At 40.8% G+C, this 16,296-nt stretch overlaps 2 protein-coding genes across 2 annotated transcripts; one reads left to right on the forward strand and one right to left on the reverse strand.

Annotated features, from left to right (window-relative positions):
* Positions 1-2,266: 2,266 nt before the first annotated feature.
* Positions 2,267-6,101, reverse strand: LOC128754018 (tumor necrosis factor ligand superfamily member 14-like). The gene is made up of 6 exons (XM_053856309.1): positions 5,842-6,101; positions 5,155-5,368; positions 4,538-4,568; positions 4,399-4,470; positions 2,831-3,068; positions 2,267-2,762 (listed from the first exon to the last, which is right to left on the reverse strand). The coding sequence occupies exons 2-6, from the start codon at positions 5,350-5,352 to the stop codon at positions 2,579-2,581; spliced, it is 723 nt and encodes a 240-aa protein (XP_053712284.1). The 5' UTR covers positions 5,353-5,368; positions 5,842-6,101; the 3' UTR covers positions 2,267-2,578.
* A 5,225-nt stretch (positions 6,102-11,326) lies between these two features.
* LOC128754019 (transmembrane emp24 domain-containing protein 1-like) lies at positions 11,327-16,296 on the forward strand. The gene is made up of 5 exons (XM_053856310.1): positions 11,327-11,576; positions 12,256-12,353; positions 12,420-12,609; positions 15,314-15,481; positions 15,874-16,296. Exons 1-5 carry the CDS (start codon positions 11,376-11,378, stop codon positions 15,922-15,924), a joined length of 708 nt encoding a protein of 235 aa, XP_053712285.1. The 5' UTR covers positions 11,327-11,375; the 3' UTR covers positions 15,925-16,296.

Here is a 16,296-nt window from a genome sequence, read left to right on the forward strand (position 1 = left end):
AGCTTCTTCACTTATTGCACAACTGATGGATTACTGAGTCTGGTTTTTCCTCATACTCTTCCTCTTCCTCTTCCTAGCTGAATATGCTGAAAAAGCCCCAAACAAATTTGCATAGCAGATGATTTTTTGTTACTGTTTGGATCCCCCTTTATATAATATAATGTTGATATGCCTATGACTAAAGAGAACAGTGTCATTGCTGTCACTCCAGCTTTTGTTTCTCTGTGCAAGGCTTGCTGTCACTTCATCAACAGATGGACTTCCCGACTGGAGCAACAAATCTACATCTTGATCCTTTATGAAAACAATGTTCTATGCAACTCATGAGCAGCACTTGTCACAGTTCTGTTTTTTACAGACACTTATCAGTGTCATTCTGAGGAAATGACCTTGTTCTGCCGCCACACTCCTCTCACTCTTCCGCCGCTCTTCAGTGAAATGATCACTATCTATCCACCTATTTCCAGCACCTTCCAGGCATTCTGGCATTATTTATTGTCTTTTTTCCGTCGTCGGCCTGCAAGCCAGTCTCCCCTCACTCGGTCAACTTTCCCCGTCATTTTTCCTCTGCGCTCTTCGGCACAGAGAAAGTTTCCCCTGTACATTTGTGGGAAGAGCTGAGTCAGAACATGACCTCCGCACATCATTTCTTCTCTCCCCACTTCACTCAACACTTGTCTTCACCACTTCCTGCGCTTCACAGCAATGTGTGTTATGGTTGTTGAAGTTCATGCTTGTCATGCTGCTACTGTGTAGCAACAATCTGCAAGGCTATGATTACACATCCGGGATATGCATCTGCTCTTTGCACTTGATATGGTGCTACGTCTTTTCCGGACGTAACATCACCATTTATTTTAAATGTACAACATTTACTGTGACCTGCTCACACCACGGATCATTTAACAATAAACTTACCCTGTCTCTAGTCGGTCAAAATGATCTTTCATGCCTGTTAAAACCTGGGGGCCACATGCTGCCATGTTCATGTGGCCCTCATGAAAACTGAGCATATAGAAAAAGACACATTTAAGTTTGTCCTTTTAATTCCTCATCAGTTAACCTCTGAATGAGTTAAATTCATTTTGTTTTTGGTCATGATTTTCCCATCTGTTGACCATGTTTATGGCCCCTAAAAATGAATTGGTGAAAATGTGAACAATAAATGTAAAAATATATTTAGATATTCCAAGACCTTGCTACTTCAGTATGTATTTTTTAGGTTCTCCCATCATCTCAAAGTTATTTTGGTTCTTTTCTATTTGGGGCCCCTCACAACAGCCTCAGTTAGTCATGTGGCCCTTTAAGAAATGCCTCCCCTGGTCTACCTTGCAGAAAGAATTTGACCTTGAAATGGCCAGTCAAAATTGATTGCGATGTCTTTATGACAAAACAAAACAAGTTGGCTAAGTGAGTTGCAGGTTGACTTCACGAACGTATCTTATTGTTCTTAGTCTTAAATAGGCTTCGACTGCATTTGCACTACGTTTCTCTGTGACCTTCAAACAAACAGAACAGTGTCAATAGGACACATAGGAAGGTAGGTGTCATGTCCACTTTTCTCCATGCTTTTATTGTTACAGTCAAGTCCACGTTTTCCATGCTTTTGTTTTTGTGATTCCCGGTTGTGCCCTTGTTTCCTGTTCCTTGTTTCTCCCCTGCTTTTCGAGCGACGCAGCTGGCGTGCATTTGGTAATCGGACTCTCCCGAATATCAACATCTCGATGCCAGCTTGTGTTGCCAGATGGCTACTTTGCTTTCCTACGGTAAACTCTCCCAAGACTCCACTCTCTCGTTCTGCCTCCTAGAATATTCTAAATTCTGTGTGTGCTTGATTTCCTTTTCAGTCGCCTCCTTAGTTCTCGTTCTTCTCGCTTCGTTTCTATTATTGTCCAGTCGATCCGCGAGTGTTTTGTCGATCTAACTTTTGTTTTCTGATATGTCGTAATTTCCTCATGTCTGTGTGTTTTCCACCACCAAGCGTTTTCTGTTGATAGGACCTCATGAGTTATTTCCCCAGTGCGTTGGTGTTCTCCCCGTTTTTAACCTGTCAACACCCAAAGATGAGCGCCCAGGTTCATCCATTGTGTACATTCCAAAGTACTGTCTGTTGTCATCCTAGTCAAATAATGAATTGTATATTGGATTAAAGGTGGCTGGACTTAACTAAACTAAAGTGCCTGGTCAGTATCGCCCCCAGCAAGAAGGTCACCAGCTTGAGGTAGATATATTCCGGCCAACTGGTTCTCTATAGTAGTGAGGGTCCGTTTCCTCCTGCACAGTGTCAGACACAATAAATGGACACCAAATAAAAATGATTTAATTTACTCCAGCAATCATATTCAATGGATATGTACACTTCATTAACAAATGATGGTTGACATAAAACAACAGACTCACGCTTCTGTGACCTTGGTGCGGTCAGAGGTCAGTAAGTGAGGGCACCCCTACTTTCAACAGTTTCTCAGGACATAGTTGTCACATGAATGTAATGACGTTTTTATTATTTTGGAGCAGCAGAGGAACTGATCAAAACCCAAAGTAAGTTTCTTTTGGATGCACCCTCTTCCCTGAGTCTTCAGCGGGAAGATGAGGGCGATATCATGAAGGCTCCCAAAAAGTTTTGAGTGTGTCCAGGGCGGAGCTTGTCGATGGAGCCCACCGTGACGTAGATCTCATCTCCAGACCTCAGGTGGAAGGTTCCTGCCAAGAAACTGTCCCTCCGATCTTCTCCACCGACAGACTTGTTTGGACACTGGAAACTGGAGGAAAATAAAGCGGTGAGTCCAAATGTTTGAGAGAAAAGGAAGGAGCACTGATGTGAGCTTACATCATCGATGTCATCAGGTCGATGGGATGGTTGTAGTTTGCAGTGAATTTCATCACCTTGTGCTTAATGACAGAACACTTCTCCGATGTGTTGAGCTGGACTTTGTTGTAGATGTAGTAGATGCCTTCCTCCTCCACGATCAGACGGCCGTTTCTGTAGCCCATGTGCTTGATGAAAGCCTCCCCATCTTGACTCATCCACTGCACCACACCATGGTCTCCTGCATAACTTTCAGAACCTGGACATGCAGAGTCAACCATTACTGCTGAGTGCTGTTCTCCATGTTGCTACCACAGTGGATGTATTTCACTTGTTCCTTTCCTGGCTGAGGGGCTTTGGGCCACTACACTACTATATTATTTTATTTTATTTTATTTTATTTTACTACAAGAAATGCACTCACATCCCAGGCATTCACCAAGCAGCAGATTTCCACCCATACTGTCATTGTCTGTCTGCATTATTGTTTTGTTTTGATCTATTTTTTTCTGGCATTCAAAATATCATTGAGCTCATGAAGAGTGAAACTCAAATGGCTTCAGTAAGACAGTAGGTGCCAATAACATGGCAGAACCTGCATAGGCAACATTATTGTGTGTGATGTTGTAGTTCTCATTTTCTTGTTGTTCTTCCCTTGAGACGAAGCATCTCTAAGACAGGAGGTCCTTTCTTCCCGTGGCAATAAATGAATATGCATTTTTTTGCACATTGTCTACATGATCTTTTGTATAGCTTTTTGCACTTTATGGGAGGTTTGTATGTTGGTAGTGATACGTTGTGTATAGAGCATGTTACGAACAGGATTTCCCGCGGGATTCATAAAGTTTTCTGATTCAGATTTTTTTTTTTTTCCTTTCAGGTGCTGCCACGGCAGGTCCGCCTCCTTCACCTTGACCCACTCGCGCATCCTCCCCAGCCACACCTGTCATCCGTTGTTTTTCCTCTCCATGTAGTTCGTATGGCATCTTCCCTGTATACAAGTCAAAACCATCTTCGCCTCAAAACCTTTCCAAATCAGCTGCCCCTCTGTTATCCTGCTTTCAAACCATGTTTTTCCCGCTCGCTCCTAATGAAAACCTGAGCAACTCTGCCACTTCTAAGCAGCTTTTTTCAATGAAATGATTCAATTTCACGTCCGGAGACAGAGGTGGGTGGTATGATGACATAGTATGATCTACCAACGTGTGGCACTCACATGGATTCAGTGACATTCTTTCTATACACTATAGATCTATGCGGATGCATTGACTCATTCATCAGTTGCAGCTGCTGCACTTGGTGCTCCTCTTTCCATTAACACTCAACACTCACTTGGTCAAACGCATAACTGAATAATCAGTTATTTAAAATAAATAAATAAATCCTGAGATATATATATATATGTATATTTTATTTTTTTCAAGGAACAAAGTGTGGGTTAAAGAAGGTTGAAAAACGCTGCTATAGAGCTTCCCTTCTCACCCTCACTGCTAATATTCTGTCACACATATTTTTGTCGGCTTTTCCTCCCAAAAGGTTCATGACGTGATAGGTTATATTAAACCGTTACGACTCTGAAAGGTTGTTACCCATCAGGTGAGCCACAGGCTTCTTTTGCTGCGGCTCCACAGGAGACTGGCCCATTATCATTTGATGTGACCCTGAAATAAAAACACATCGGCGTCAGATATCACCAGAGCAAAGGAATTTAGAATTTGGAGACTGCACCTTCATTTCCGTGCACTGGATTTACGCCACTCTGTAAGGCAAAAACCACATTTTCATGACACAGAAATGTTTTTCTTTTACTTTTGGTATTACACATTTAGTTTGTTCCAACATCTGATGTGGGGTGAAGTCAGCTTCCTACCTAATAACCTGGTCATTCATATTCCAGAACTGGACTACGCTCTCCATATTCACCTAAGAAGATGCTCTTTGCCTCTTAGTTTTGTTTCATATCTAGAACCAAGATTGGTGTGTCCATAGATTAGAGGAAAATCCCCTGAAAAACTCATCTTGTTCAATCGGAGGTCTGGTGTGTGACGGTACTGGTATAATCTATTTGTGGGTCGTGAGGTTGAATGATGATACCGTCCTCTATGAAGGATACTAAAAATACACGCCGATCATTCTATAAATAGAATGACTGAGTGGTGTAATATATTTGTTGAAGTAAAAAGTGGAAGTGGAATGAACAAAATACTTCTCCTGTCACTGACTCGTGACCTTTTCAGAGAATTCGAGTCCGCCATCATGAGATCCCTTGCTCTCCACGTATGCGGGTTCATGGTGACGTTGAGAAGATAAAGGGGGTTTCTTGAAAGACACAAACCCACACTCACCTCCGTTTTTTGGAACAGCTTATAGATGAAATATCCTTCCACAGCAAGACCCATCAGGCTCAGCAGAACCAGGACGGGGATGATCTTCTGAACCACCTGGGTCCAACTGGGTTTGCTTCGAGGCTGCGAGTGGAAGAGGGAGGCCTGGCTGTCCACCAGGAACACCTGCGGGCGGGAAGCTGCTCCACCCTCAGCCATCAGTCACATGTTACACCTGCAGAGGAGGAGAGATAAACACAACAGTGTGTTGCAACTTGGGCTGAAGACTTTCAGTTACATGTCGGCACATGTGATGCAAGTTTCTGGGAATGTAAGACATTTCTTCACTCTGTCATCATGATTCCACGCAGTTCTGAAAAATATTGTTTGTCTGTCTGGATCATGCGGGACAGACGCGTCTAATTTTAACAGATAAATATGGATATATGGCAACAGAGATGTTTTGATGACTCCGGTCGGGATAGAAGTGGGACCTTGTCCTTCAGTCCGCTTAGACTTTAACTTGCAACACCATTGAATCAGGCAGCAAACAAGGAAGTAATGTTGTCAGATTTTCTTGCATTTATCATTAGAATTCCTCTTATTATAGTTGTTAAACAACGGCAAAGAAAAGGCTCTACGTCAAAGCATCCATTTGAATGAGATAATCTTTAGTTTCTCATCAGATAAAGCAACAAGTCGACTTACTTCCTCAGGCAGCAGGTGAAGTGCCGGCGTACAGCTGTCGTCTGACACTCTCGCTGGTTACCACAGGTTTCAACACCACTCACTTTGCAGCCATCGTCAGCTTCTCTACTCCCACTGCTCGAGTGTTATTTAACCCGTCCAAGGAAACCCCCCCAAATATGTATCATTTGAAAAGAGGAAATGAGGATGACACTGGAGCACACGTAATGAAAGAGAGAGAGAGAGAGAGAAAAAAAAGAGACTGGTGCGATGGCATGTGGGTCACATCTCAACATGAATGCGAGTCGTTGTCCCTCCAGTTATACTTCCGCTTTTCATTTTCTTCTGTGTTCAAGTGTTCGCTTCTTTCGTTCAACCACATCGCCAAGGTTTTTTGTTTTGAAAGTCTCTCCCCCCTTTGTTTTCACACAACGCCTTGATGGTGGCAGTTTGGTCAAAGCTGACATTTCATATTGGACCACACTGTTTGACAAGTCAACCAATGTGCTGAGCTATTAAAACACCGCAAAACTGTACACTGTAGCACACAATGGTTTGTGTCTTCCAACGGTGTAAAGTGGCCATGTTCGTACTTTCACTGCAAGACTCCAGACTGCTCTTGTATGACACACCAGGACAAGTTTCAAAAGAGCGCCGCTGTTTTCCTTTCGGGAGATGTGGTCACCCTAATCGCATGACATTGAAAAGAAGCAGATGTCAGCCAAAAATCCATCTCTGTACAAAGTCAATAAAGCTTTGTGTCAACGAAAGAATGAGTCAGTAGTGAAATATAAAAAACAGCTTTTAAATGGGGCTTCAGCTTCAGGAGCACATTTGGGAGGTGGTGGTTCAGAGCCGGTCATGGGATTTAGATCACAAAAGCATAGTCTGGAATGACAGCCATTTCATAATACTACCAGCTATGTCCTTGCATATGTCTCGAGGAACTCCATTTAAATCAGAGGCGATGGAAAAGAACAGTTTGAACTGCAGCATGCTGCATGTACTCTATAACTGGCTTTATTTCAGCATCTGTGTGAGTTGTTGAGCTCTTTTTTCAACATTAGACTCTATTTTGGATGAGTCGTCACTTGACCCTCTCATGCTCCTTGGTCTTTGTCAGTGGTGAACATACAAACCTGATATCAGCGCTGTCGATGTCTTCAACCACTTTCACTCACAGTTAGTTCTTATAACATTTGAGGACGTCAGTTATTGGATAATGGAAATAGTATTCACATCATCGGACCACTTTATACCTGATCAATTTGGGGCGCTCACACACACAGATAGATAGAAAGATAATAGATAGATAGATAGATAGATAGATGATAGATAGATAGATAGATAGATAGATAGATAGATAGATAGATAGATAGATAGATAGATAGATAATAGATAGATAATAGATAGATGATTGATAGATAGATAGATAGATAGATAGATAGATAATAGATAGATAGATAATAGATAGATAGATAGATAGATAGATGATAGATAGATAGATAGATAGATAGATAGATAGATAGATAGATAGATAGATAGATAATAGATAGATAATAGATAGATGATTGATAGATAGATAGATAATAGATAGATGATAGATGATAGATCGATAGATAGATAGATAGATAGATAGATAGATAGATAGATAGATAGATAATAGATAGATGATTGATAGATAGATAGATAATAGATAGATGATAGATAGATAGATAGATAGATAGATAGATAGATGATAGATGATAGATAGATAGATAGATAATAGATAATAGATAGATAGATAGATAGATAGATAGATAGATAGATAATAGATAGATAGATAGATAGATAATAGATAGATAGATAGATAGATGATAGATAGATAGATAGATAGATAGATAGATAGATAGATAGATAGATAGATAGATAGATAGATAGATAGATAGATAGATAGATAGATAGATAGATAGATAGATAGAAAAGAACAGTTTGAACTGCAGCATGCTGCATGTACTCTATAACTGGCTTTATTTCAGCATCTGTGTGAGTTGTTGAGCTCTTTTTTCAACATTAGACTCTATTTTGGATGAGTCGTCACTTGACCCTCTCATGCTCCTTGGTCTTTGTCAGTGGTGAACATACAAACCTGATATCAGCGCTGTCGATGTCTTCAACCACTTTCACTCACAGTTAGTTCTTATAACATTTGAGGACGTCAGTTATTGGATAATGGAAATAGTATTCACATCATCGGACCACTTTATACCTGATCAATTTGGGGCGCTCACACACACAGATAGATAGAAAGATAATAGATAGATAGATAGATAGATAGATGATAGATAGATAGATAGATAGATAGATAGATAGATAGATAGATAGATAGATAATAGATAGATAATAGATAGATGATTGATAGATAGATAGATAGATAGATAGATAGATAATAGATAGATAGATAATAGATAGATAGATAGATAGATAGATGATAGATAGATAGATAGATAGATAGATAGATAGATAGATAGATAGATAGATAGATAGATAGATAGATAATAGATAGATAATAGATAGATGATTGATAGATAGATAGATAATAGATAGATGATAGATGATAGATCGATAGATAGATAGATAGATAGATAGATAGATAGATAGATAGATAGATAGATAGATAATAGATAGGTGATTGATAGATAGATAGATAATAGATAGATGATAGATAGATAGATAGATAGATAGATAGATAGATAGATAGATGATAGATGATAGATAGATAGATAGATAATAGATAATAGATAGATAGATAGATAGATAGATAGATAGATAGATAGATAGATAGATAGATAGATAGATAGATAGATAGATAGATAGATAGATAGATAGATAGATAAATAATAGATAGATAATAGATAGATGATTGATAGATAGATAGATAGATAGATAGATAGATAATAGATAGATAGATAATAGATAGATAGATAGATAATAGATAGATAGATAGATAGATGATAGATAGATAGATAGATAGATAGATAGATAGATAGATAGATAGATAGATAGATAGATAGATAGATAGATAGATAGATAGATAGATAGATAGATAGATAGATAGATAGATAGATAGATAGATAGATAGATGATTGATAGATAGATAGATAGATAGATAGATAGATATGAAATGTTTTTCTTTTACTTTTTGTATTACACATTTAGTTTGTTCCAACATCTGATGTGGGGTGCAGTCAGCTTCCTACCTAATAACCTGGTCATTCATATTCCAGAACTGGACTACGCTCTCCATATTCACCTAAGAAGATGCTCTTTGCCTCTTAGTTTTGTTTCATATCTAGAACCAAGATTTGTGTGTCCATAGATTAGAGGAAAATCCCCTGACAAACTCATCTTGTTCAATCGGAGGTCTGGTGTGTGACGGTACTGGTATAATCTATTTGTGGGTCGTGAGGTCGAATGATGATACCGTCCTCTATGAAGGATACTAAAAATACACGCCGATCATTCTATAAATAGAACGACTGAGTGGTGTAATATATTTGTTGAAGTAAAAAGTGGAAGCTGAATGAACAAAATACTTCTCCTGTCACTGACTCGTGACCTTTTCAGAGAATTCGAGTCCGCCATCATGAGATCCCTTGCTTTCCACGTATGCGGGTTCATGGTGACGTTGAGAAGATAAAGGGGGTTTCTTGAAAGACACAAACCCACACTCACCTCCGTTTTTTGGAACAGCTTATAGATGAAATATCCTTCCACAGCAAGACCCATCAGGCTCAGCAGAACCAGGACGGGGATGATCTTCTGAACCACCTGGGTCCAACTGGGTTTGCTTCGAGGCTGCGAGTGGAAGAGGGAGGCCTGGCTGTCCACCAGGAACACCTGCGGGCGGGAAGCTGCTCCACCCTCAGCCATCAGTCACATGTTACACCTGCAGAGGAGGAGAGATAAACACAACAGTGTGTTGCAACTTGGGCTGAAGACTTTCAGTTACATGTCGGCACATGTGATGCAAGTTTCTGGGAATGTAAGACATTTCTTCACTCTGTCATCATGATAGATAGATAGATAGATAGATAGATAGATAGATAGATAGATAGATAGATAGATAGATAATAGATAGATAATAGATAGATAGATAGATAGATAGATAGATAGATAGATAGATAGATAGATAGATAGATAGATAGATAGATAATAGATAGATAGATAGATAGATAGATAGATAGATAGATAGATAGATAGATAGATAATAGATAGATGATTGATAGATAGATAGATAGATAGATAGATAGATAGATAGATAGATAGATAGATAGATAGATAATAGATAGATAGATAGATAGATAGATAGATAGATAGATAGATAGATAGATAGATAGATAGATAGATAGATAGATAGATAGATAGATAGATAGATAGATAGATAGATAGATAGATAATAGATAGATAGATAGATAGATAGATAGATAATAGATAGATAATAGATAGATAGATAGATAATAGATAGATAGATAGATAGATAGATAGATAATAGATAGATAATAGATAATAGATAGATAGATAGATAGATAGATAGATAGATAGATAGATAGATAGATAGATAGATAGATAGATAGATAGATAGATAGATAGATAGATAGATAGATAGATAATAGATAGATAATAGATAGATAGATAGATAATAGATAGATAGATAGATAGATAGATAGATAATAGATAGATAATAGATAATAGATAGATAGATAGATAGATAGATAGATAGATAGATAGATAGATAGATAGATAGATAGATAGATAGATAGATAGATAGATAGATAGATATGTATAATTCCCAGTCAATATCATCAAATGATAATTCACTGTGATGACTTCAACAGTCTTTTAAATATGCAAACCAGTTAGATTTACACTGAACGATTTGGGGATGAAAAAGAACCGCTGTTTATTGTGAGAATATTGCACCGCCGCAACTCTAAACAGGACCAAGTGCTGTTTAACCAATGATGTATGTATTTACTTTACTGAAGCAATAAATCATTGTGTAATATGACCGATGTGAACCAAGAGATAAACACTTCTTCCCTGTCATCCAGCCCCACGAGGGCAGAGGAAGATCTTATGGTGCATACAGTGATATGAATAACACAGCTTTAGCTACTAAATTGTAAAAAGAAAAAGCTTCAATCGCTGTAGAATGTTGACTTGCAGCCTTGAACGTGTATGTAGTATCATTGACTTGGGGAAAAAAAGTATAAACCCAACCACGGTGAGGGGCATCACGGAGCTAGCTCTAGTTGTGTTTGAGTAACTGTGACAAAGCGCTTTCTTTTCACGATAATACATGTGCAACAGCTGGATCTGGTCTGGTGGAATCTGGAGCGATGCTCTGTTTCAGCTCTGTTCTCATTGGAGGAGCAGAGATACTTTGCCTGTCGTGGTTGGTTCACTGCTTCCCGGTGTCATATCATTGCAACCAATCAGAGCTGCGGAAAGTTTAGCACCGGAAGTAGAGATGGCCGAACTCCGCTAAGCAGTTCTTGACCAACTTTGTCACCATGGACATTCGCCGCGGATCTGCGGGGCTCCGAAGGTGCGGGGTGCCTGTCTGCGCGGGGCTGCTGGCCTGCCTTTTCCGGTCTGTTTGCTCCCTCGGTGACACGCAGAGCAGCGAGTTCACGTTTCTGCTGCCAGCCGGAAGACTCGAGTGTTTCTTTCAAACTGCCCTTAAGAATGGAACGATGGAGGTCGAATATCAGGTAAGTGCTGTCTGCTTCATGTCGCCTCTGTGGCCTGTCTTCCTGCTCAGATGTCTCCACTACGTGTCGTCCAACCTCTGTCGACCATAGCGAACCGGGTTCCAGAGAATGAGCCCAGATTTTTGACACAATAGGAAAGAGGACGTTCTTGCTTTCACAGGTGATTCATACAGTAGGAAGACACACGTTCAAGTATGATGGTCTGACCTCTGTCATGGGGTGATTCCATCAGAACAGTGTTGTGCTGGATGCAACATTTCTGTTCAGACTCGTGGAAACCTCGCATCTATTACCTGTCACGCTTTGGTGGACTTTAAAGCTCAAGACAAACCTCTGATACCGTCCTTGTGCAAGTAAATGAAAAAAATAAAATACACAGATGAGACATTAAACAAACCATCAAACAGTAAAGTGAAAGTTTTGGATCTTCAGAATTCTGTTGACTTGAAGTGAAGACTTCTGAAATGACCCCAGGTCACTTGTTTGCGTTCTTTGTTTATAGTGTCAGACATGAGTTTAATGTATACTTTCATCCTCTAGTTCAGCTCCCCAGAGTCATTCCAGTAGCCCAAGCTCAAATGACTCATTTTGGTTGCTGAGATCCAAATGTAGAGCTTCTTCTCATCCGCCTCCCCCCCCATCTTCTATAGCTAATCTGTGTTCCTCACGGTGTGTGCAGGTGATCGCAGGGGCTGGGATGGACGTCGACTTCAGCGTCCTCTCTCCAGAAGGCTACAGGCTCATGTTTGACTCTCGACGCTCTGATGGAGTGCATGTGTAAGTCACCCCCACACGGTTCTCTCCCACGTATCACGCTCTAAAGTCTGGTGTCCTTTCTGCCAGGGTGGAGCCTACAGTCGAGGGCGACTACCAGATCTGCTTCGACAACAGCTTCAGCCGCTTCTCAGAGAAGATGGTGTTTTTTGAGGTCATCGTGGAGGGGCAGGGAGGTGACGTGGGGGATGAGGATGAATGGGCGGGTTTGGAAGAGCCCGACGGGAGCTTGTTGGAGTACAAGCTCGAGGACATTCGGGTGAGTTTTACCAGCTCATGTCACTCTCCGTCATCTTTGAATAGCCTGTTTGCTAACAAACAAAACAATAGCATGACTGTTAAAACAGCACGTTGTAGTTTATGAAAATTTGTTTTTGACCCCACCGATGGTTTAAGAGTGTAACTGCAAGCTGTTGTAAAACTGGGTTGCCAGTCCTCCCGCTCAGCTCATGTCTGTTTGTCTATAAGGGAGGGCCACTGTGAAACGGCAACGAATCTCACCACAGATGGCAGTATACACAACACCGCCAACCTTAAACCCGCAAAGGGAATCATAGAAACAAACCAAAGAAGTTTATTTTTACGCCACGTTTCAGGACGCTGTTGACAAACTGAGAAAGGATAGCACAATTGTATAACAAGAACAGAGTCAAAGGTGCAGCTTTTCTTCTGTTATACTTTACTATAACACAATAAACTGGCCAGTTGCAATTGACACATTTGTTATCCATTAAAAAATACCCTTCAGAGTCCTTCAGCTGTCCTCGGTTCTAGCCGGAGTGAGAATGTAACGCCTATGTTCACTCTGGGCTCTTGGTCGGTCAGGCTCCTGCATCCGGCCATGGTGAATGAGTGCTGCGTCACATGGTGCTGAAGTGCCATGATGGACCCAGCTGGTCACGTGGGTCGGGCACCTGGAGAACTTAGTCCAGAGGTTTGCTGTAAAAATTGTTAGAGAGCTTAAGCTTGTTTAATATGAAACATAGTATCATCAAAAATCAAAAATGGTAAATTTATGTTTATGTCTAGATGTTACATAGTGCTGCTTTAATAAGAAATGACAACCGCCACAATTTAAATGAATTTAAAGTTATTTTACAACTAAATATTTTCAGTGGAATGAAATCATCATTGAGGTGAATGTTCTTCATTGATGGTGAAAATGCAGCTGTCCAAAGCAGTCGTGTTGAGGTTCTGCCTTCTGTGTAAATACAGTTGTTAAATGACACAATGTAGACGTTTGACAAACACTCCTGTCGCCGGAATCGACTCCATCTAGCAGGATGTTGGTCATAAATGTAGTAGACACGGGAGCGAGACTAAAGCGCAAGAGAGTTGAGGAACTACAGAAGAGACTGGAGAGGGGAGGAAAGAAAGAAACGGAGGAGTGAAGCGACTGAGAGAGCGAGACTCGAGTGGAAGTCAAGATTAGATTACTGTAAATGCAGGACTATACAGTGCACCGGAATAGAGGGTTTTCACGGCGCGTCATCAAAGCCGGATGCCGCCATGTTGGAGATCCTCACTGCTCAACATTACCTGTAAAATAGGATGAATTACTTTCTTTTTTTGGGCTGTACGAATCATTACGACCATGAAAAACATTTGGAATTTTGTCGACTTCCAAAAGTTATTACATATCAAGGAGAACAATGCCAGAGGTTGTCGGAAGAAAGAAGGCGCCTGTGGTTGGCGAAGATGAACAGTGGATAACATCCTAGTATTTTGCTCATTAAAAAAAGAAAAAGTATAGCCCAAATGACTGAATTATATTGCTGTGGAAGAGTCGAGCAATACACAGAACTTTGATCACAACATATTTATTGATGCCAACCCACACAGTTTTCAGAACGTTCCCTTAGAAAGCTGTCTATCTCACACATACACAAAATACTTAAGCTCAAACTTAACTAGCACACTAACTCAAAATGAAAGATCAAAATATTTAAATACCTCGCATTCTCATACATGGTGCAAATGTTGTAGATGACATGGTGTGACAGTTCCCTGCACATCATCTGCCTCCAAACCTTTTTTTTGTGTTTCTCCATCGCACTCCATTCACAGTCTATGGCGGTTTTACAAAGAGTATCTCCAACATGGCGGCGTCCTGGTTGGATGACGCGCTGTGAAAACCCTCTATATAAGCCACAGCCTCTAAATTGAAGAAGGAAAATAGATCTAGTTCATACATGCACCGCACCGGTCTATAAGCCGCCGAAGGTCGGTGGTACATTCGGCTTAAAAATGCGTGAGGATCACTTCTGAACTAGTTTTGAAAACAGGGCCCAGCGTCCAGACTGACTCATGAAACAAACTGGGGAATGTTCTGCACTTGAATCATGAACTCCTCACATTTTTTATTGACATTAAAGTGCTCCAAATGCGCTGTTTTCACCCTTGTGTCCGACACCACAGCCGGCCTCAGCTGCTGCTTCTTGTCTCCGCTCCTCCCAGAGGTCAGCTGGGATGGAGGAGCTGCGGCACATAAACCGCAGGGTTCAGACGGTGAGAAAAAAAAGTAGCGTCTTATAGACAAGATGAAGTGATGAGAGTGAGACAGGACAGATCGATAACCTGAGTGGTGAGAGGAAGAGACAGCTGAGAGTGTGAGACAAGATCAACTAAAGAAAGGCAGTTCAAAGTGATGGGTGAGACAGGAGTGACTTGGAATAAAGAGGCAAGCGTTGAACAAAAAGAGGAATATTAAACAATGTAGTGGACCCAAGAGATGGAGTGGGAAGAGAGAGAGTAAATAGACAGCATTTTTCTTCAGGTTGAAAGTGAAAACGTCATTGATCTCTATGACGGACACTGACAGTCGAGCAGTAATTCAGTAGAATTTCTTTCAGTGGATTCTCCTCTGACACGAGCACGCTTGCCTCCCTGCTGTATCTGCTGTTGCTTAGCAACCACAGTCTTCTCACTCAGACATCGTTCGTCCTTCTTCCCTCTGGTCTCAGGAGACCATGGACTCCCTGCATCGACGTCTGGAGCGGAGCCGCCAAATGCAGACCATGCTGCGAGCCTTCGAGGCCCGGGACCGGAAACTCCTGGAGGACAACCTGTGGAGGGTTTCCTTCTGGTCCTGCGCCAGTATGCTGGTCATGCTGTGTGTGGCCTTCACCCAGGTACGACTGCACCAAGACCTCTCTCTGCAGTGGGTTGCTGAAACTTGAAGAGAGTTTCACCTGTTTGTATTAAAGGAAGTGGTACAAAGATGACAATCCATCACTGGTAATACTTTTCATGCGTGTGTACTTCACTGTTGAAGAACTATTCACACCCTTGTCCTGAAGATGATATTTTTAGTCAAAGATTTTTCTATTTTACAGTATGCCTTTGTCTCTATTTTCAAGCTACAGCCTTTTGAAATATGGATATTAAAGTTGAACATTTCATTTCAAACAACTATGGTGCCCAAAGGGTTAAGATTCTCAAATAATGCTGACAAACTTTTGCAGTTTTAACATTAAATCTAGATAATTCGACTTGTGAAGCAACTCTAACCTTTACCTGGCAGGTCTTCACTGTCCGGAAACTGTTCGACGATAAGCGCCGAGTCTGCACTTAGAAGACTCCTTATCCAGCAGGACCTTGCGCTGTCGTCACCGAAACATCAGGACGGACTAAACCAAAGATTGCTGGCATGTGAAGTCAAACATGGTGGACATGACAGATGTCGAGGACATGGAGAGGTCACCGTGACGTGGCCATGCTGAAGAATTGTAGTGATTTCTGGACTTTGAAATGCCCAGCGTCATGGTGAGTGACTGTCTTTACACGTGGCTGAAGAACGTGCCAGTGTGAACACAGATTACAGATTATTTGTGTCTCACTCCGACGTTAGCTTCCTTACTCCGTTCTTGACTGTTCAGCTATAATATATTGCAACAATGCTGTAATATTTTATTTTTTTGAGACATAAAATGTGACTTAAATCCAA

The sequence above is a fragment of the Synchiropus splendidus genome, chromosome 2, assembly GCF_027744825.2.
Source record: "Synchiropus splendidus isolate RoL2022-P1 chromosome 2, RoL_Sspl_1.0, whole genome shotgun sequence".
Classification (NCBI taxonomy): Eukaryota; Metazoa; Chordata; class Actinopteri; order Syngnathiformes; family Callionymidae; genus Synchiropus; species Synchiropus splendidus.

Coding starts and splice junctions, on each gene's coding strand:
- LOC128754018 (XM_053856309.1), bottom strand. CDS start 5,352: ATGGCTGAGGGTGGAGCAGCTTCCCGCCCGCAGGTGTTCCTGGTGGAC. Junction 4,471..4,537: donor TCCAGTGCACGGAAATGAAG/GTGCAGTCTCCA, acceptor TTTTTATTTCAG/GGTCACATCAAATGATAATG. Junction 2,763..2,830: donor GACCTGATGACATCGATGAT/GTAAGCTCACAT, acceptor ATTTTCCTCCAG/TTTCCAGTGTCCAAACAAGT.
- LOC128754019 (XM_053856310.1), top strand. CDS start 11,376: ATGGACATTCGCCGCGGATCTGCGGGGCTCCGAAGGTGCGGGGTGCCT. Junction 12,610..15,313: donor ACAAGCTCGAGGACATTCGG/GTGAGTTTTACC, acceptor CTCTGGTCTCAG/GAGACCATGGACTCCCTGCA. Junction 15,482..15,873: donor TGTGTGTGGCCTTCACCCAG/GTACGACTGCAC, acceptor TTTACCTGGCAG/GTCTTCACTGTCCGGAAACT.